We start from the raw sequence: 22,550 nt of genomic DNA on the forward strand, positions 1-22,550 counted from the left end.
GGCTCCTCTAGCGTGTTACTGACCTGGCTCCTCTAGCGTGTTACTGACCTGGCTCCTCTAGCGTGTTACTGACCTGGCTCCTCTAGCGTGTTACTGACCTGGCTCCTCTAGCGTGTTACTGACCTGGCTCCTCTAGCGTGTTACTGACCTGGCTCCTCTAGCGTGTTACTGACCTGGCTCCTCTAGCGTGTTACTGACCTGGCTCCTCTAGCGTGTTACTGACCTGGCTCCTCTAGCGTGTTACTGACCTGGCTCCTCTAGCGTGTTACTGACCTGGCTCCTCTAGCGTGTTACTGACCTGGCTCCTCTAGCGTGTTACTGACCTGGCTCCTCTAGCGTGTTACTGACCTGGCTCCTCTAGCGTGTTACTGACCTGGCTCCTCTAGCGTGTTACTGACCTGGCTCCTCTAGTGTGTTACTGACCTGGCTCCTCTAGCGTGTTACTGACCTGGCTCCTCTAGCGTGTTACTGACCTGGCTCCTCTAGCGGTACTGACCTAGCGTGTTACTGACCTGGCTCCTCTAGCGTGTTACTGACCTGGCTCCTCTAGCGTGTTACTGACCTGGCTCCTCTAGCGTGTTACTGACCTGGCTCCTCTAGCGTGTTACTGACCTGGCTCCTCTAGCGTGTTACTGACCTGGCTCCTCTAGCGTGTTACTGACCTGGCTCCTCTAGCGTGTTACTGACCTGGCTCCTCTAGCGTGTTACTGACCTGGCTCCTCTAGCGTGTTACTGACCTGGCTCCTCTAGCGTGTTACTGACCTGGCTCCTCTAGCGTGTTACTGACCTGGCTCCTCTAGCGTGTTACTGACCTGGCTCCTCTAGCGTGTTACTGACCTGGCTCCTCTAGCGTGTTACTGACCTGGCTCCTCTAGCGTGTTACTGACCTGGCTCCTCTAGCGTGTTACTGACCTGGCTCCTCTAGCGTGTTACTGACCTGGCTCCTCTAGCGTGTTACTGACCTGGCTCCTCTAGTGTGTTACTGACCTGGCTCCTCTAGCGTGTTACTGACCTGGCTCCTCTAGCGTGTTACTGACCTGGCTCCTCTAGCGTGTTACTGACCTGGCTCCTCTAGCGTGTTACTGACCTGGCTCCTCTAGCGTGTTACTGACCTGGCTCCTCTAGCGTGTTACTGACCTGGCTCCTCTAGCGTGTTACTGACCTGGCTCCTCTAGCGTGTTACTGACCTGGCTCCTCTAGCGTGTTACTGACCTGGCTCCTCTAGCGTGTTACTGACCTGGCTCCTCTAGCGTGTTACTGACCTGGCTCCTCTAGCGTGTTACTGACCTGGCTCCTCTAGCGTGTTACTGACCTGGCTCCTCTAGCGTGTTACTGACCTGGCTCCTCTAGCGTGTTACTGACCTGGCTCCTCTAGCGTGTTACTGACCTGGCTCCAAGAGAGGTTTAAAAACCACTGCTTTTCACTGTGCAAATTAGGTCTTAACTTAACTCAAAAACTATATTTTGCTATGTGTTTCATTAGTCCATTGTTGATATAGTCCAAAAATGTTTTGGGTGGAGTTTTCCTAAGCAGTCACAGCAACACATTGGTGAGCGTAAGGCCTACAAAATGGCTGCCAAGGTTTTTGGTACAAAGACTGGCATCTTGGCCACTCTAAAGGGTTATGTATTTTTACAACACTAATGTGGTTTACAGGTTTCCAATTGTTGGGCTTTAAGAATGATCCCAAATACCAGCATCGCTCTCTGTCAATGTGTATGTGCTTACGCCACCGCATGCAAGGTGAAAACTAAATGTGAAATGATTTGATGATGTTACAAGATACTTGAATTACTTAGTTATCCAGCGGTATACACTGGAGACTAGAGTGAAATATCAAAGTACTGTATTTAATGCATTAAATGACGTGCATTAGAGTTTGGCCTCTGGAATATTTTGGGGGGAGTAATTGAGGAAAAGTTACATTACACCAAAGGGTGCTGATCATCTACTTGAACTGTAGAACACAGGAGGTTGGTGGCACCTTAATTGGGGAGGACGGGCTCATGGTAATGACTGGAGCGGTATCAAATACAGCACACATGGCTTACATGTGTTTGATGCCATTCCATTTGCTCTGTTCAGGCCATTATTATGAGCCGTCCCCGTCAGCGGCCTCCACTGCTGTAGATGTGTTGTTCATGTACAGAAATCTTTCTTTTTTTTAACCAGTAATTATTTTTGTATATTGTATTCATATGTTTTTAATTATTACTTCAAAACCTTGAAATGTTTAATTTAATGCTGCTTCTTATCATAAAATAATAATTGCACTGCTAGTTTCTGTAGTTATCTGTCCGCTGCTTTGTAGGAAACCTTTTCTAACATTACAACACATAGTTATTTTCACAGTGCTTACTACTTGCTGTGTGTATGTTATGGGACAAACAGTTTCTTTCTCTAGACATCCACAACCTTTGTAATAAAAAAGTCAAAATGTCCAGCTGCGTTTCGTGTTGTCTTCATAGAAATGCAAGTGATATGAGCAACTCGTTGTATTTCTCACAAATAGATTTCTCACAGGTAAATCTAGTGTTGTATATCTAGCTCTGAGCAATGACACTTCGTTTTGTCAAATTACAACATATTTAGCCACAGGAAGTTGTACTACACAATGTAGTGAATAAGGCACTGGCCCTTGGCTGCCATTGAAGGAACTGACCAATAGATGGCAGTAGATCACTCATAAAGAAACAGCATGCCACCATATATAAAGGCCCTGAATGAATACTTGCATCCTTCCTTCTTCCTCTGAAGAATTCACTAGTCTGACATGGACATGCCTGGATTGGTCATCTATCAGATCACGTTAATTATTCTAACAGTACTCAAACAGGGCCAACGACCTCTCTAAATCCAATCAAAGCTGTCCTAATAATAGAGGTCAGAGGTCAGGCAAACACATCCTGTCAGTGTGACTGCAGACCAATCTGGTATTTTATTACAGGTGTAATAAACCTGGTGGGTTGCTGCCCATAGGATCGGTTCGGGCTTAGGCCTTGTATGTATTTACGACATCATAAACATCTATAGATTAATCAAAGGCATAGGCTGGTAATGGCCAGGCATTAAAAAATAAATATTCTAGTTCTAATGTGATTCTAGTTCTATGGTGATGTAATGTGATTCTAGTTCTATGGTGATGTAATGTGATTCTAGTTCTATGGTGATGTAATGTGATTCTAGTTCTATGGTGATGTAATGTGATTCTAGTTCTATGGTGATGTAATGTGATTCTAGTTCTATGGTGATGTAATGTGATTCTAGTTCTATGGGGATGTAATGTGATTCTAGTTCTATGGTGATGTAATGTGATTCTAGTTCTATGGTGATGTAATGTGATTCTAGTTCTATGGTGATGTAATGTGATTCTAGTTCTATGGTGATGTAATGTGATTCTAGTTCTATGGTGATGTAATGTGATTCTAGTTCTATGGTGATGTAATGTGATTCTAGTTCTATGGTGATGTAATATGATTCTAGTTCTATGGTGATGTAATGTGATTCTAGTTCTATGGTGATGTAATGTGATTCTAGTTCTATGGTGATGTAATGTGATTCTAGTTCTATGGTGATGTAATGTGATTCTAGTTCTATGGTGATGTAATGTGATTCTAGTTCTATGGTGATGTAATGTGATTCTAGTTCTATGGTGATGTAATGTGATTCTAGTTCTATGGTGATGTAATGTGATTCTAGTTCTATGGTGATGTAATGTGATTCTAGTTCTATGGTGATGTAATGTGATTCTAGTTCTATGGTGATGTAATGTGATTCTAGTTCTATGGTGATGTAATGTGATTCTAGTTCTATGGTGATGTAATGTGATTCTAGTTCTACGGTGATGTAATGTGATTCTAGTTCTACGGTGATGTAATGTGATTCTAGTTCTACGGTGATGTAATATGATTCTAGTTCTATGGTGATGTAATGTGATTCTAGTTCTATGGTGATGCAATGTGATTCTAGTTCTATGGTGATGTAATGTGATTCTAGTTCTATGGTGATGTAATGTGATTCTAGTTCTATGGTGTGGGCGGCTAGCGGCTGCAGGTGTTACTGGTGATAACAGGTGTTTCCTCATCAAAGCAGCTCCTGCAGCTGAACACCACTTAGGCTCCCCAACATCACCTTTTGTTAACATCATAGAGACTTTAAACAAGCAGGACTCCCTGTGGACAGTAAGAAACATGAGTAGAGCTCCGGGGGTCATTATAATTGCACACTAACGCCAATCATGTGAATGTGTTGTTTTTCTCAACGGTTACCTTGGGAGAGGTCAAAAACATCTACAGACAGGACTCCCGAGTGGCGCAGCGGTCTAAGGTGAAGGTCGAGAACCATGCGTCCTCCAAAACACGACCCGCCAAGCTGCACTGCTTCTTGACACAATGCTCGCTTAACCCGGAAGCAAGCCGCACCAATGTGTCAGAGGAAACACCGTCCAGCTGGCGACCGAAGTCAGTGTGCATGCGCCCCGCCACAAGAAATCATTAGAGCGCGATTTCTGAATTACATTTCGTATTATTTGCATTCCAGCTGAAAAGCCTTGGCCTGAGCAGTGCCAATGTAGGCGTAACAGGTTAGGCCCATGAGCCCACTCTCTGCCCACTCCTTCCAGGATTTCTACATTTGAAGCCGATTGTTTTCCCCCAAACAAAATTCCAAATCTAATCCTTTGGCAGAGACTAGAAGAAGGAAGTAAAAGTAGGCCAGTATGAAGAGGTTAAGCTGAAGGACAGGGTAGGAGTGCTGATCTAGGATATTTTATTTATTTATATTATGATCTAAAAGGCAAAACTGATCCTAAATCAGCACTCCTACGTTTGATGCATATGGCCCCAGATGTGATGTGACTCTACTGTAGGCTCCATTGTGTTCCATTCAATAGGTTAACATGATACACATCACACATAATGATTTGTGAAACTCTTCTACTAATTCACTAGAAAGCACCACTAGAGGGCTTACCAAATAGTGTGCCACAGACATTACATCTGGTTACCATGATACTGGACATTACATCTGGATCGGGCTGGGCATGATACTGGACATTACATCTGGATCGGGCATAATACTGGACATTACATCTGGTTTGGGCATGATACTGGACATTACATCTGGATCGGGCATAATACTGGACATTACATCTGGTTTGGGCATGATACTGGACATTACATCTGGATCGGGCATGATACTGAACATTACATCTGGTTCGGGCTGGGCATGATACTGGACATTACATCTGGATCGGGCTGGGCATAATACTGGACATTACATCTGGATCGGGCTGGGCATGATACTGAACATTACATCTGGATTGGGCATGATACTGAACATTACATCTGGTTCGGGCTGGGCATGATACTGAACATTACATCTGGTTCGGGCTGGGCATGATACTGGACATTACATCTGGTTCGGGCTGGGCATGATACTGGACATTACATCTGGTTCGGGCTGGGCATGATACTGAACATTACATCTGGTTCGGGCTGGGCATGATACTGGACATTACATCTGGTTCGGGCTGGGCATGATACTGAACATTACATCTGGTTCGGGCTGGGCATGATACTGAACATTACATCTGGTTCGGGCTGGGCATGATACTGGACATTACATCTGGTTCGGGCTGGGCATGATACTGAACATTACATCTGGTTCGTGCTGGGCATGATACTGGACATTACATCTGGTTCGGGCTGGGCATGATACTGGACATTACATCTGGTTCGGGCTGGGCATGATACTGAACATTACATCTGGTTCGGGCTGGGCATGATACTGGACATTACATCTGGATCGGGCTGGGCATGATACTGAACATTACATCTGGTTCGGGCTGGGCATGATACTGAACATTACATCTGGTTCGGGCTGGGCATAATACTGAATTTATTAATTAATTGTATTTAAAGTGAACAGAGGATGTAAACATTCAATACATAGAATAAAGAGAGTTTAAGATATGATCTATGAGCTGTCAGAGGTGTATTCAATGGAAACACATTACTGCTTTTCAGAGGTGTATTCAATGGAAACACATTACTGCTTCTCAGATGTGTATTCAATGGAAACACATTACTGCTTCTCAGATGTGTATTCAATGGAAACACATTACTGCTTCTCAGAGGTGTATTCAATGGAAACACATTACTGCTTCTCAGAGGTGTATTCAATGGAAACACATTACTGCTTCTCAGAGGTGTATTCAATGGAAACACGTTACTGCTTCTCAGAGGTGTATTCAATGGAAACACATTACTGCTTCTCAGATGTGTATTCAATGGAAACACATTACTGCTTCTCAGAGGTGTATTCAATGGAAACACATTACTGCTTCTCAGAGGTGTATTCAATGGAAACACCGGTTGGTGTCCTTGGCGTTCAGTGACGACTTTCATGGAGAGCCGTTCAGAACTCTGATGTCCTTTCTCAGTCAACAGAGAGGAGAGAGAGAAAGAAAGAAAAAAAAACTTTAAAAAAAAGATATAAACTACCGGTCAAATGTTTTAGAACACCTACTCATTCAACGTTTTTTCTTAATTTGTACTATTTTCTACATTGCAAAATAATAGTGAAGACATCATAACTATGAAATAACACATATGGAATCCTCTAGTCAAAATATATTTTAGATTTGAGTTTCTTCAAAGTAGCCACCCTTTGCCTTGATGACAGCTTTGCACACTCTTGGCATTCTCTCAACCAGCTTCATGAGGTAGTCACCTGGAACGCATTTAAATAAACAGGTGTGCCTTCTTAAAAGTTAATTTGTGGAATTTCTTTCCTTCTTCATGCGTTTTAGCCAATCAGTTGTGTTGTGACAAGGTAGGGGAGGTTACAGAAGATAGCCCTATTTGGTAAAAGACCAAGTCCATATTATGTCAAGAACAGCTCAAATAAGCAAAGAGAAAATACAGTCCATCATTACTTTAAGACATGAAGGTCAGTCAATACGGAACATTTCAAGAACGTCAAGTGCAGTTTCTTCAAGTGCAGTCGCAAAAACCATCAAGCACTATGATGAAACTGTCTCCCATGAGGACCGCCACAGGAAAGGAAGACCCAGAGTTACCTCTGCTGCAGAGGATAAGTTCATTATAGTTACCAACATCAGAAATTGCAGCCCAAATAAATAAGTAACAGGCACATCTCAACATCAACTGGTCAGAGGAGACTGTGAATCAGGCCTTCATAGTTGAATTGCTGCAAAGAAACCACAACTAAAGGACACCAATAAGAAGAAGAGACTTGCTTGGGCCAAGAAACACGAGCAATGGACATTAGACCGGTGGAAATGTGTCCTTTGATCTGAGGTCCAAATTTGAGATTTTTGGTTCCAACCACGTCTTTGTGAGACGCGTTCTGTGGGTGAACGGATGATCCCCGCATGTGTATTTCCCACCGTGAAGCATGGCGGAGGAGGTGTTATGGTGTGGGGGTGCTTTGCTGGTGACACTATCTGTGACTTATTTAGAATTCAAGGCACACTTAACCAGCATGGCTACCACAGCATTCTGCAGCGATACGCCATCCCATCTGGTTTGGGCTTAGTGTGACTATCATTTGTTTTCAACAGGACAATGACCCAACATACCTCCAATCAATCAAATCACATTTATTTATAAAGCCCTTCAGCTGATGTCACAAAGTGCTGTGCAGAAACCCAGCCTAAAACCCCAAACAGCAAGCAATGCAGGTGTAGAAGCATGGTGGCTATGAAAAACTCACTAGAAAGGCCAGAACCTAGGAAGAAACCTAGAGAGGAACCAGGCTATGAGGGGTGGCCAGTCCTCTTCTGGCTGTGCCGGGTGGAGATTATAACAGAACATGGGCAAGATGGTCAAATGTTCATAGATGACCAGCAGGGTCAGATAATAATAATCAGGCTGTGTAAGGGCTATTTTACCAAGAAGGAGAGTGATTGAGTGCTGCATCAGATGACCTGGCCTCCACAATCCTCCGACCTCAACCAAATTGAGATGGTTTGGGATGAGTTGGACCGCAAAGTGAAGGAAAAGCAGCCAACAAGTGCACAGCATATGTGGGAACTCCTTCAAGACGGTTGGAAAAGCATTCTAGGTGAAGCTGGTTGAGAGAATACCAAAGTGTGCAAATCTGTCAAGGCAAAGGGTGGCTATTTGAAGAATCTCAAATATAACATATATTTAGATTTTTTTTAGCACTTTTTTGGTTACTACATGATTCCATATGTGTTATTTCATAGTTTTGATGTCTTCACTATTGTTCTACAATGTAGAAAATAGTCAAAAGAAAGAAAAACCCTTTAATGAGTAGGTGTTCTAAAAGTTTGGGCCGGTAGTGTATATATATAAATAATTCCAAGAAAACCCTTGAAGTGAACTGTGCCTCTGACTAAATGAATTATCTTTCTGTAGATTTGGTTTTCCTTTGAATTCAAAGTTTTCCATCTCTGATAATACATTGACCAACTACTGCACGACAGAGTCAGATGGTTGGAGTGAAATAAAAGAAGAACGCAGGTTGCACTAAACTCATATGGCTCCCAATTCCCACATATCTGCCATCAGCAGCCTTGACATGTGTGTTTCCTAAACTCATTTCCTCTGGTCCTTTCTATACTGCACTCCTTTTTCCATACGCTGTCTAGCATAGTCTCAGTGCCAGCTGAGAAAACCAAGTGCACAACCCATGCAAATCCCAGCCAGCTGTGGTCTTCACACAGCAACATGACAGACCTTGGGCGCTATCTCAGATACGTGGCACATTCCAACCATAACACAATGGTTTGTGCTCCAAATGGCACCCTATTTCTTACATCACTACTTTTTCCCTATGCGCACTGGTCAAAAGTAGTGCACTATATTGGGGATAGGGTGTAAATTTGGGACGCAGTAATCTATCATCCATGACACTGAGGTTTGGGACAACTGAGACAGACAGAGGGGTAAATATTTTTGTTATATGTGAGTGAACACCCAAACAATGTCCAACACTCCTACCTCTGTCTGAGGGCTGGACTCCTCCTGGAAAAATGGCCAAGCTAATTATCTGGTAGATTACGTCTCAAATGTTACCCTATTCCCTATATAATGCACTACTTTTGACCAAAGCCCTATCAGCCCTAGTAAAAAGTAGTGCACTTTAAAGGGAATAGGGTGGCATTTGGGACTCTCGACCTCAGTCCTGAGAGGTCAGATTTGACTACAAGGCATTGTGCGTCATCTTTGACCCACACAGAGAAAATCCTGTTGGCGTCAGACTTTGACGATAGGGTGCCTCTGGGTACTGTTGTAACCCTGACCTCAGAGAAGGGAGGATCTCTGGGTATGTTGTAACCCTGACCTCAGAGAAGGGAGGATTCACCACTGGTTGATTACTAGACTCCTCCAGATCTCTCTCTGAAACAGTAACCAGGGCCAGTATTCATCAAGAGTCTTAGAGTAGGAGTGCTGATCTAGGATCAGTTTAGCCTTTTAGATCATAATGAATACGATTACATAGACAGGGAGAGACCTGATCCTAGATCAGCACTCTTAGACGCTTTATGAATACGGACCCTGAGATGCATTTATCATCATGGACCACTGATACTATGGTATGAGAGGGGAGGCTGACTACAGATATGGACCACTGATACTATGGTATGAGAGGAGAGGCTGACAACAGATATGGACCCCTGATACTATGGTATGAGAGGGGAGGCTGACTACAGATATGGACCCCTGATACTATGGTATGAGAGGGGAGGCTGACAACAGATATGGACCACTGATACTATGGTATGAGAGGGGAGGCTGACTACAGATATGGACCACTGATACTATGGTATGAGAGGGGAGGCTGACTACAGATATGGACCCCTGATACTATGGTATGAGAGGGGAGGCTGACTACAGATATGGACCACTGATACTATGGTATGAGAGGGGAGGCTGACTACAGATATGGACCACTGATACTATGGTATGAGAGGGGAGGCTGACTACAGATATGGACCCTGATACTATGGTATGAGAGGGGAGGCTGACTACAGATATGGACCACTGATACTATGGTATGAGAGGGGAGGCTGACAACAGATATGGACCACTGATACTATGGTATGAGAGGGGAGGCTGACAACAGATATGGACCCCTGATACTATGGTATGAGAGGGGAGGCTGACTACAGATATGGACCCCTGATACTATGGTATGAGAGGGGAGGCTGACTACAGATATGGACCACTGATACTATGGTATGAGAGGGGAGGCTGACTACAGATATGGACCACTGATACTATGGTATGAGAGGGGAGGCTGACTACAGATATGGACCACTGATACTATGGTATGAGAGGGGAGGCTGACTACAGATATGGACCACTGATACTATGGTATGAGAGGGGAGGCTGACTACAGATATGGACCACTGATACTATGGTATGAGAGGGGAGGCTGACTACAGATATGGACCACTGATACTATGGTATGAGAGGGGAGGCTGACTACAGATATGGACCACTGATACTATGGTATGAGAGGGGAGGCTGACTACAGATATGGACCACTGATACTATGGTATGAGAGGGGAGGCTGACTACAGATATGGACCCCTGATACTATGGTATGAGAGGGGAGGCTGACTACAGATATGGACCACTGATACTATGGTATGAGAGGGGAGGCTGACTACAGATATGGACCACTGATACTATGGTATGAGAGGGGAGGCTGACTACAGATATGGACCACTGATACTATGGTATGAGAGGGGAGGCTGACTACAGATATGGACCCCTGATACTATGGTATGAGAGGGGAGGCTGACTACAGATATGGACCACTGATACTATGGTATGAGAGGGGAGGCTGACTACAGATATGGACCACTGATACTATGGTATGAGAGGGGAGGCTGACAACAGATATGGACCCCTGATACTATGGTATGAGAGGGGAGGCTGACTACAGATATGGACCACTGATACTATGGTATGAGAGGGGAGGCTGACTACAGATATGGACCACTGATACTATGGTATGAGAGGGGAGGCTGACTACAGTCATCTTTTACCACTGATGAATACATTTTACTGTAAACATACTGCCATGTCCTGCTAATATGATTCACATATGTGAGCAGCGCGAGGTTGGATGAGTGTATTAGCAGCGTATGTGTGTGTGTGTCACATTAATCACAGAGCGGGGGATTACATAATGGATGTAACCCCTGAGACATGTTAAATATCACCCACACCAAGCCAACCCACATCTTGATGAAGTGGAAATATCTCAGAAAAGGCCTTTGCTCAGCATTATGGTTAATTTTTACACAACAGTGTTAACTAATGGAGTAGGGTGAAGTTTATGGGAAATTATTCACTGACCAAAGATCAGTGTCTACGGGCAACTTCACCCCATACCATGTGAACTCATCCACAGAGGCACGACCCAGTACTACCCGGTTGCTGCAGGAACATTTAAAGTACAGAGTCCCTAAAACAAAAGTTGAGTTATAGCCTTCTTGTCGGTGCAGAGAGGGAGGGACTGTCTGCCTGTGAGTGTGTGCAGACTGGTATCTGTTTGAAAGGGCTGCCTCAAGCCTGTGTATTTCTATCTAGGCTGTCTGTAGGATCCTCCCTATCTGAAGAGCATACTCCCCTGTGAGATGCCTCTGTGCCTGTCACTTTTCTGTTTCCATGACGAAGCTTCCATTATGATGTGGGAAACTTGATATTTGAACATCGGTGACTTCTGACATTCCGACATTCATCCTTGCCACCATAGATAGACATGTAGGTTTCTGACAGTTTTCACTTCATTCAAACTCAGCTACACTACACAACAGTGTAGTGGTATATTGCAGATACATTCTGCACAGGTCTATGCAGATGATCACATCTTTACAATGCATGATCTACTCATGTGACTTACTATTCTATTGGATGACATTTTCAACCAATCATAGGACACCATTTCCAAATGAAACGGATGAGGCTATGTCAGTGAATATGGTGTTTTATATGTGAGAGAGTTACGGTAATGCATGCTGGCCTCCGTGTGATGTGATGGCTTGTATGTATTCTACTTTACAGGCCGTATACCACGGGTATGACAAAACATACATTTTTTACTGCAATAATTACGTTGCGAACCAGTTTATAATAGCAATAAGACCCGATAGGGTGTGATATATGGCCAATATACCATGGCTAAGGGCTGTTCTTAAGGACAATGCTGAGTGCCTGGATAAACCACAAAAACCTCGATTTGCTATTATAAACTGGTTAGCAAGGTAATTATTGCAGTAAAAATACATGTTTTGTTCATACCCGCGGTTACTTAATTGAAGCTGTAATTTCTGCAGGCTATTACTAGGACACTATGCAACACAGCGCCTCTAAACCTTATGGTTTCCTGTATGCATTCCAATTAAAACAGATATCTGGCTTAACTCAGGTCTGATCACAGGTATTCTATTATGCTATATTTCTGACATGTTGGGTTAAAAGCAATGAATGGGTAAAACAGTAAAACTCCTCCACTGCCTAGCTAAACCACTCCCTCTCTAAAACAACTGTGAACAGAGTAGTTTGGTGAGTCCGCAAAGGACACGACGTCGATACGCTGGGATAAAATTGAAGGATTCTCCAACAAATACAGGTCGGTACATTTTGTATCTATGCAGCAGAGCTGAATCCATATTGGTGGCACGAGGCGAGTTTATTTACGTGAAACATTTGGATTCTCCAGATAGATTGGGTCGACAAGTCGCTCAGGTGAAATAACTAGTTTGTTGCATAGACTTTTACTATAGTCTTGGCTCAGGCAAGTGGTTGGCGCATATCTCAGTTGGATCGTTGATTAAACTTTTCCAAATAAACTGGCACACCTCTAGCCTGGTGAGTTATCTATACCGTAGCAGTTTCCTGTACTGTCTGTCTTTCCAGGTTCTTGGGTTAGGCAACATCTGATGAGATTTTTCAACAGAAATACAAATGGTTAAATCAAATCAAATAGTATTTGCCACATGCTTCGTAAACATGTGTAGACTAACAGTGAAATGCGTACTTACCCAACAATGCAGAGAGAAAAAAATAGAAATTATAACTAAATAATAAGGAATATACACAATGAGTAACGATAACTTGGCGATATAACGTTACACGCGGTACCAGTACCGAGTCGATGAGCAGGGGTATGAGGTAATTGAGGTAGATATGTAGGGATAAAGTGACTATATGCAATAGGATAGATAATAAACAGTAACAGTAGCGTATGTGATTAGTCACAATAGTTGGTGCAAAAATGGTCAGCGCAGCTAGCCAGGGTAGGTATTAGTTAACTAACTATTTAGCAGTTTTATGGCTTGGGGGTAGAAGCTGTTCAGTGTCCAGTTGGTTCCAGAATTGGTGCGTTGGTACCGCTTGCTGTGCGGTAGAAAAGAGAACATTCTATGACTTGGGTGGCTGGACTCTTTGACGATCTTTAGGGCCTTCCACTGACACCGCCTGGTATAGAGGTCCTGGGTGACAGGCAGCCGTACGCACTACCCTCTGTAGTGCCTTGTAGTCGGATGCTAAGCAGTTGCCATACCTAGCGGTGATGCAGTCAGTCAAGATGCTCTCAATGGTGCAGCTGTAGAACCTTTTGAGTGTCTGAGGGCCCATGACAAATCTTTTCAGCTTCCTGAGGGGAAGAGGTGTGTTGTGCTGTGGACACCCAGGAACTTGAACCTCACGACCCACTCCACAACAGCCCTATGGGTGGGGGCGTGCTTGGCCCTCCATTTCCTGTAGTCCACGATCAGCTCCTTTGTCTTTCTGACATTGAGGGAGAGGTTGTTGTCCTGGGACCACACTGCCAGGTCACAGACCTTCCCTCTGTAGGCCAGGGATCATCAACTAAATTCAGTCGTGGTCAAATTTATTTTCTTGAGCAGATGGTCATGGAGCCGGAACATAATTACAAATAATTTGTAGATAGCAAATTGACTGCAAGAAGCCCAAATGGATAACATTTGACAAAAACATAATTTCAAACCTTGCTTACATTTGTTTACGATCACATATATCACATATGTGTGGGGCTGCTTTGGAACAGATTCTCTATATTAAAATCACATGGAGTTGATTTACTGTTGTTTTTTTAGCCTTATGTCCAACAATTGAAACATTTTAATAAAAATGTATTTATTTAGGGAAAACATTTTTTTTGGGGGGGGGAAATAAAATCTCCCGCGGGCCCGAAATTATCCCGCAGGCCGCCAGTTGGGGAACCCTGCTGTAAGCCGTCTCATCGTCGTCGGTGATTTGCGCTACCACCGTCGTGTCGTCTGCAAATATCCTGTATATATGGTTGTATGTGATTCCCCATACTTGTAAAAGTTATACCTATTCAATAACTCTTTGGTTTTTGATTGAATAGGCTTCATTGCTCTTTTTTTCAGTTGGTTAAACCTCAACCCAAATCTGCTCTCCCATGTCTCAAAAATAAGTACCTGATCTAGATATATTAAAAACATTGAGGCACAACCAAGTGGTGAAACTCCCAATAACCTATTCATTAAAAACCTATGGATTGTGTGTTTGCACATACCACAAGACTGATTTAAATATTGGATGCAGGGCATTGAAACTCTTTAGAAAGAACAGACATTATACGCCCTGAGTGAACTTGTGATTCTCTCTCGTGTTTGGGCATGTCACGCAGTCTGTAATAACGTTGGGAGGGTGGGAACTCCACAAGGTAGCCTTCCTCGTGCTTGATCAATGACTGCACTGCTCTGTGGTTTCCTTCATGAAAAAGTAAGAGCACTCTTTATGTTCTTGATGGTGACGACATGGTTATATCCCAAAAGGTACCCTATTCACTATGTAGTGCACTTCTTTTTACCAGGGCCCATATCAAAAGTAGTGCACTACATAGTAATAGAGTGGACGTTGTTCTTGTTTGTGGACGCTCTGCTTGTCATGGAATGCAGATAGGAGTGTAACATCTTAAATTATCTTTTTGTGTCTCTAATTAAATACCGGCTGGCTGGTCTTTAAAATGATTACATGATGTGACTGTCTGCATCAGTTTGTCATGTAGATTCTATGTGGCCACCACATCAGTGTTTATAGGTCACACTTGTTTTGTACAAGCAATTTGAATGAATATTTTATAACTCGTATAAAAACATTGTTCTGAGGTGTCGTAGAACCTATGAAACCTCCATAATGTATTCAGCTGCCCTATTGTTCTGTCCTCACTTAGACTCAGTGGCCTGTTGTTCCGTTTGGACTTCCTGAGCACAGAAGGGGTTGTTGTCTTCTGCCTGTATCTCATTGGTCCAGGAAGGTGTTTCACTGATGTTTTGTGTCAAACAGGACAGGAAGGACTAACCCTTAACTTCCTCTGTGTTTCTCCTTTTGGAGTAGGTTGAGGTTGCCCCTAGACCTTGATCCTGGGTCAATTTCCCCCACTAATGGTTAAGGTTAGGATTGGGGAGGGGAAGCTGATCCTAGATCTGTACCTAGGGGAAACTTATTTTAAGTCTCACATCATGTCTCTCATCCCCTCTGCACATTTGTCTCTCCAACAGCACCAACATGTCAAACTGGGGAGGAGGTAACAAGTGTGGTGCATGCCAGGGGACTGTGTACCATGCCGAGGAGGTGCAGTGTGATGGGAAGAGCTTCCACAAATGCTGCTTCCTGTGCAGTGAGTGCGACCTCATTTTCTCTCCTCAGTGTTGGATCAACCTAACTGGGGTGCGTTCAGTAGGACGCAACATTTTGGAACGTTCTATCTGAAATATTCGACAATGTTTGGCTACTGAACGTGGTGGCTCTGTTAGTCCACTTTGACCCTGTCAAGAAACAAGCCCCAGGCAATTGTGGAGCTCTGAAAGGATTGAACAGGTGTAAGGAGCCGCAGAAATATGGTTGTCATTCTACCTTTCTTCCTGATTGGCCAGGTGGAAGTTTCACCTTATTGATTAAACCTATCCCAATCAATAACTTCAGATCTACAAGTGTTTAGGGGTTAGACTAGAGCAGGGGTATTAAAATCTGACCCTACGAGGTCCAGACTACTGCTACTTTTCTGTTCTACCTGACAATGAATTGTGCCTACCTGGGCAGCGTTTACACAGGCAGCTCAGTTTTTTGATCAAATCACATCAGATCTTTTCACATCAGTTATTTTTCCGAGCTGATCTGATTGGTAAAAAATAATTGGAATGCCTGTGTGAACACAGCCCTGCTTTTCCAGGTCTAAATCAGTCCATGATTAGATTAGAGGGAATAATGAACAAAAGTAATGGAACTGGATCGAGGTCCAGATTGGAATTTGAGGGGACTAGAGGGTGTGTCTGGACAGGGCATGTGAACCCACGGATAGTCAACCTCCATCTTGAATGGTCTTTTCTGTCACTTTAATATGAATGGAAACATGAGAAAGGAACTATACTTTGAGGAAGTTATATGATAGGGGTCAAACTGAAGTTCACCAATCTATGCAATGTATCATGCACAATGCATTGATGTGTTTCTCATCCCATAGCTCAGTAAATAGTTAGTGGACATGGTCCTGCTAGCCATGTGAGATTGTGTGTCTGCACCTCCCTCAGTGAAGAAGACGTTTTGGGGACCTTGACTGGAGTGAACACACAGAGCACATGCTGTGGATTAGCACTCTGCCATCAAAGCAAACGCAAAAACAATCTGTCCCACAAATTAAGTATTTTTGTGGGGTCCTTACCAACCTGTCTTTGTTTAGAGACAGGCAGACCTATAGATGAGTTAATGAGCAGTGGGAGCCAATATGTGGGTCCCAAATGGCACCCTATTCCATACATAGTGCATTACTTCTGACCAGGGCTCATAGGGTAGTGTACTATATATGCATTAATAATGCACCTACCTCCAGTTCTGCTTTGTTGAACTCCTTATCATAGTAAATGAAGCCACGCTATTTAGATGCCATGTAGCAATGGTAGTTATACATTGATATTGCTTGTGCAAGAAGACTAAGTTGTGAGATATAAACTGTCTTAAACATTGTAAATGAAAATGATTTAATCTGGAGGTAAAGGTGAATTGTAGTTTCAGGTAAATGTGTGCGGGAACCACCTTTCTCCTACATGCTCAAACCGGAAGCCCCCATACTGTTTCACCTGTAGTCCATTCATACAGAATGCTTTTATAACCTTGACCCTGGCCTGAGGGGATGGTAGTGGGGACAAAAGGACTGTGTTGATTCAGATGCTCTTAGTTAGAATGCTCTCTGTCCCTATCTCACTCTGTCTTATTTCAATTCAATGGGCTTTATTGGGATGAGAAACATATGTTTACCTTACTAAACCAAGTTAAAAAGATAAACCAATGTGAAATAATCAAAAAGTAAACATTACTCAAAGTTCCATATGAAGAGACATTTCAGATGTCGTCTATGTACAGTGTTAGAACTAGAACTAGTTAAAGTACAAAAGGAAAAATAAACATATGGGTTGTATTTGTTCTTCACTGGTTGCATTATCTTGAGGCAACAGGTCACTGATCTTGCTGCTGTGATGTCACACTGTGGCGCTCTCTCTTTTCTCCCTCCTTCCTGGAATGAGGGATAATATCCCATTTAGAAACTAAATCCACCATTGAGGAATTAAGACCTTTTTAGGGAAACTTGTGGCAATTCAGTATCCCTCCAGTTACAATGCAATGTGTTATTCAGACAAACAATCCTGTGTCATTCAGACAGCTTTATTTTTCTTTCCTATCCAGTGGTCTGCAGAAAGGGTTTAGACAGCAACAATGTGGCCATCCACGACACTGAGATCTACTGCAAGTCCTGCTATGGAAAGAAGTACGGCCCCAAAGGCTACGGCTACGGTCAGGGAGCTGGGACACTCAGCATGGACCGTGGAGAGAGACTGGGGATCAAACCAGAGGAGTACGTGTGTAGTATATACAAAGCTCTGGGGGTGGAGTTTCCCCTTGGTACAGATCTAGGATCAGCTTCCCCTCCCCAATCTTAACCATTAGTGGGGGAAATGCAAAACTGACCCAAGATCAGCATCTAGGGGCAACTTCACCCTCCACCATATTCCTCTCTTCTGTTCAATGGTTACTGTGTGGTTGTATGGTAAATCAAGTTAGAATACTATTTTATTTTATTGTATCACGGATTATGTGGGCGGCAAAAGCCTAGCGGTCAAGAGCACTGGGCCAGGAACCAAAAGGTTGCTGGTTTGAATACCCGAGCCGACTAGGTAAATGTGCCCTTGAGCAAGGCACTTAACCCTAATTGCTCCTGTAAGTCGCTCTGGCTAAGAGCATCTGCTAAATGACTACAAAGGGAAACCCAGCCGTCGGATTAGACCTGATGCGATTGTTCATTTATTATTAATCCATTGGTGCTGATGTGCATTTTCACTGACATATAGTTGCTCAACAGTTGTCCACATGGTTCCCTGATCATGTGAGGAATACTGTGTAAACTTCCAGAGTTCAACTAGGATACATTAGACTAGAGCGCATACATCTGTCAAAATAAACTAATATAGACACTAAGAGTACTGTAATCGGTTTGTATTTATAACACATCAACATGAGTACTGAGCTAGGATCAGATTTCCCTTTTAGATCATAATGAACAAGATGACATGGACAGAGAGGACATGATCCTAGATCAGCACTCCTAATCTGAAATGCTTTTTGAATATGGGCCCAGATTCATATTGCAGCATGACACTCTTTCTACATAGTTGTATTTCTAAGAGACCTGGGAATAACCTGATAGGCTCCTAGTCAGAGCCGTGGTAATGGCCAGTAACCTCCCAGTCAGTCAGAGCCGTGGTAATGGCCAGTAACTTCCCAGTCAGTCAGAACCGTGGTAATGGCCAGTAATCTCCCAGTCAGTCAGTCAGAGCCGTGGTAATGGCCAGTAATCTCCCAGTCAGTCAGAGCCGTGGTAATGGCCAGTAATCTCCCAGTCAGTCAGTCAGAGCCGTGGTAATGGCCAGTAATCTCCCAGTCAGTCAGAGCCGTGGTAATGGCCAGTAATCTCCCAGTCAGTCAGTCAGAGCCGTGGTAATGGCCAGTAACCTCCCAGTCAGTCAGAGTCGTGGTAATGGCCAGTAACCTCCCAGTCAGTCAGAGCCGTGGTAATGGCCAGTAACCTCCCAGTCAGTCAGAGCCGTGGTAATGGCCAGTAACCTCATCTACTGTACACACAGGGCTGTTTACCCAGTCTGGCATCAGGTGGTTGTTGTTATGAAAGGGCCCCATTATGTAACCTAACCACAGGCTCCTGGGCAGCCCTGCTGACCCTCTTCTCTCTCTACACTGTCCCCGGCACAAAGCCTCCTATTCAGGGCCTTTGGGGCAGGCGGTTCACCTTCGTTAGGGAGCGCTCCAAGGTCCCAGAGTTTACCCAGCGCCTACCCAAGCCTGACTCCTTGGTCCTGGGGACGAGAGGGGCCTGGTGCATTCCCCAGAGAACCAGAGGAGATCTGTTCCCCTAACTTCTCTAATGCTGTTTGTTTGTGTACACCTTCAGGACCCAGTGTCACAGACCCACCACCAACCCCAACCCCTCCAAATTCGCCCAGAAGTTCGGGGGCTCGGATAAGTGTGGCCGGTGTGGGGAGTCAGTGTACGCTGCGGAGAAGATCGTGGGGGCAGGCAAGGTGAGCGGAGGGGGCGTAGATTAAGTGGAGCAGGGAATTAAGGTTTTGAGCTAACTGTAGTGACCACCATTGATTGAAAACAGTTGGGCTTACTATTGCAAGGAGCCAATTGGATGGATTCACTGCAGGAAATTCATAAGCCAGAAATCAAATTTTTCTGGCTTAAGCTTTTTCATAAACTCTGGATTTGGAGGGCTGGTTTCCAGGCAGCTGGTGTAGAAGTCTGCAGTGCTGACTGGCTGGCTGGGGGGATTCAGGCAGATGTAGGCCATCACGTCATGGCAGGCTGATGTGATTTTACTTCACTTTAACTGGTGTTACGCTGCATTCTGCGGCTCACAATGAGAGGAAATGTACAGGATGTGAAGGATTATGACACAATAAGAATCCTTTAATCAGATCTGGTGTCCAGATGTTAGAACAATGCCTGTATGATTTGTACATGTGTAGTATACTGCTGGAGAATGAAACGCATTAGAATCTGTCCTCAATGCACACTAGTTGATACATTATTATCTGATGGTCCTATTCCCCAGTAATGAATAAAGTAGTATCTCATCTTGACAGCCTTGGCATAAGAACTGCTTCCGCTGTGCCAAGTGTGGGAAGAGCCTGGAGTCTACCACCCAGACAGAGAAAGATGGAGAGATCTACTGCAAAGGTGAGACATCAGGTTTCTAGATTCCCTTTCAGGCTTGGGCCTGCATGGTCACCAGTGTGAGGGAACCATTGTAGGGTGAAGTCGCCCCTAGAAGCTGATCTTGGTTCAGTTTTAGGATTGGGGGAGGGAAAGCTGATCGTAGATCTGTACCTAGAGGACACTTCACCCCGGAGCCGTCACCAGAACGAAGGAACCCAACCCCACCCACCATAGGCAGATTACATGATTATACCTGAGGCACAAGAACTAGATGAACTAGCTGTTACATAAAAGCAAAACAAAAACATTATACTATTTGCAGAGGGCATTGGAGGCCATGTATTCTAGCTCCGGACTTTAAGCGTTTGTTACTTTTCCATGTCACCTGGAAATCTAACTGCTAGAATTCAGGTCACGATGCCCTAAACATTCCAAATCCATCTTCCACAATGGCTCCTCTTCCCAGATCATGCACACCAAATAGCATTGGAATGTTTTGGCTAAACAATAGATTACGTGTGCACGCACACAGTCCCATACACACATAGCACTTAGGGGTTCTTTTATGGAATCTTAGGCCCCATAAACACTCAACTTGTCCAGCGAATCTGACTCGGTTGTAATATCATGTAAGAACTGTCATACAACAGTTTGTTTGCACAAAACCATTGAGCCGTTGTATCCACAACAGCTGTGTAATCATGAGTGTAGATCAACTCTTGGTTGTATCACAAACGTTTTGTCAAATGCGTTGTACAACTTGAGTACGTTCAGGGACCCAGAGCCAACTGGCAGATTGATCAGTTGGCTTTTAATGTAGCGTCTCATGTAGCGCCCACGCAGCATTGAGATCAGGCTCGTTTTGTGCTGTGTATGTTCTGTGGTGTGATAACTAAAGTATTAACTCCTCATTGGATCAGCACACAGAGAGCTCACAGGGAAACAGTCCATTGTAGGTTACTTTTCTTCACCAGTGTTGTATTTAACACAGCTTTCTCCATTGCAATCACCCTTTGACCGACGTGTTTTAGGATGCATTTCCATACTCATTGTTTTCTTTGTCCCCAGCATGTTACGCAAAGAACTTTGGACCCAAAGGATTTGGTTATGGCCAGGGAGCTGGAGCTCTGGTGCATGCCCAATGATGATCACCCTCAATGTATTTCTGACTGTGAAAACCGCTATGTGTCGTTGTATTTTAAAGCCTGGGGGAGGATTTACCATTTACAAATATACAATAAATAAAAAGCTATTCCAAAAAACAACTTAAGTGTGAAACATTCCTTGAAGAGCTGAACTTCAAAACCGACAGCTACAATTAAACACATTTAGCCTCAGAAGAAAACACAGGAGAGCAACACAAATGTGTATTTTCACATTTGAATGTATTTTATTATTAAAGCCATTAAAATTGAACCATGCCCAATATATTAACATCTGAAGCAGGGTTACGGTGATGTCCTGAAGAAGGCGGAGAGGCACTGTAGATGATCATGTGCTTTTCACATGGTGGCAGCTGGGGGAAAAATGACATTTGTTGGAAGAGCCGGGGTGAAAAGCCTGATCCCAGATCCGTTTGTGCTCTTGACAACGCCATTCCTCATTGTCAAGTCAAACATGTTTGGCATGACAATGGGTGACAAGGAATTGGCATGTGCACAAACAGTGGCACTCAGGCTAGTGTGAATATTTCTCTGGAACAGAACCTGGATGAGCGCTATACCTGTAGGTTGTTTATGATGATCGCTGAGCTCCTTTTAGATATAGGCAGCAGTAGGTGAGCCTGCAAAATGATCCACTGTGTCCCTCACTGATGTAGACATGACCCCACAAGATGGTAGACCTTTTAATACCATACAGGACTCTAGTTCCCAAAAGCCTTTTTTAGCACAGGCAGCGCCATTGAGGACTTTCACCATTTTGAAGTAGTCAACTGGGTGGGACTTCCTATAGGTTAAGGAAGGGTCGCATAATTCCATCCAGGTCACCACCAATGAATTATACTCGTGGGCAAACAGCCCATACCTGCAGGTGGTGGTAAATAGCCAACCTTGGTGTTTATACGGTGGCAGTTTGCCAACTGATAAAAGTAGAAAATGGAGATCACCTCAATGGTGCGTCCCGTGCTCTTACGTCATAAGGGGATAGAAACAACGATGCGATGTCTAAACCCATGCTTCATACCTCTCAATGTTATCCTGGATTACAGCGTACGATGACACGCATGATTTCAGTTTAGAAAAAAATACTGTCATTATTTCTCT

At 43.9% G+C, this 22,550-nt stretch overlaps 1 protein-coding gene across 1 annotated transcript; it reads left to right on the forward strand.

The window, feature by feature from the left end:
* The first annotated feature begins 12,542 nt into the window (after window positions 1-12,542).
* csrp2 (cysteine and glycine-rich protein 2) lies at window positions 12,543-21,542 on the forward strand. The gene is made up of 6 exons (XM_038995691.1): window positions 12,543-12,637; window positions 15,561-15,679; window positions 17,740-17,908; window positions 19,517-19,646; window positions 20,214-20,307; window positions 21,355-21,542. Exons 2-6 carry the CDS (start codon window positions 15,568-15,570, stop codon window positions 21,429-21,431), a joined length of 582 nt encoding a protein of 193 aa, XP_038851619.1. The 5' UTR covers window positions 12,543-12,637; window positions 15,561-15,567; the 3' UTR covers window positions 21,432-21,542.
* The last annotated feature ends 1,008 nt before the right edge of the window (window positions 21,543-22,550 follow it).

The sequence above is a fragment of the Salvelinus namaycush genome, chromosome 6 (genome assembly GCF_016432855.1).
Source record: "Salvelinus namaycush isolate Seneca chromosome 6, SaNama_1.0, whole genome shotgun sequence".
Lineage (NCBI taxonomy): Eukaryota > Metazoa > Chordata > Actinopteri > Salmoniformes > Salmonidae > Salvelinus > Salvelinus namaycush.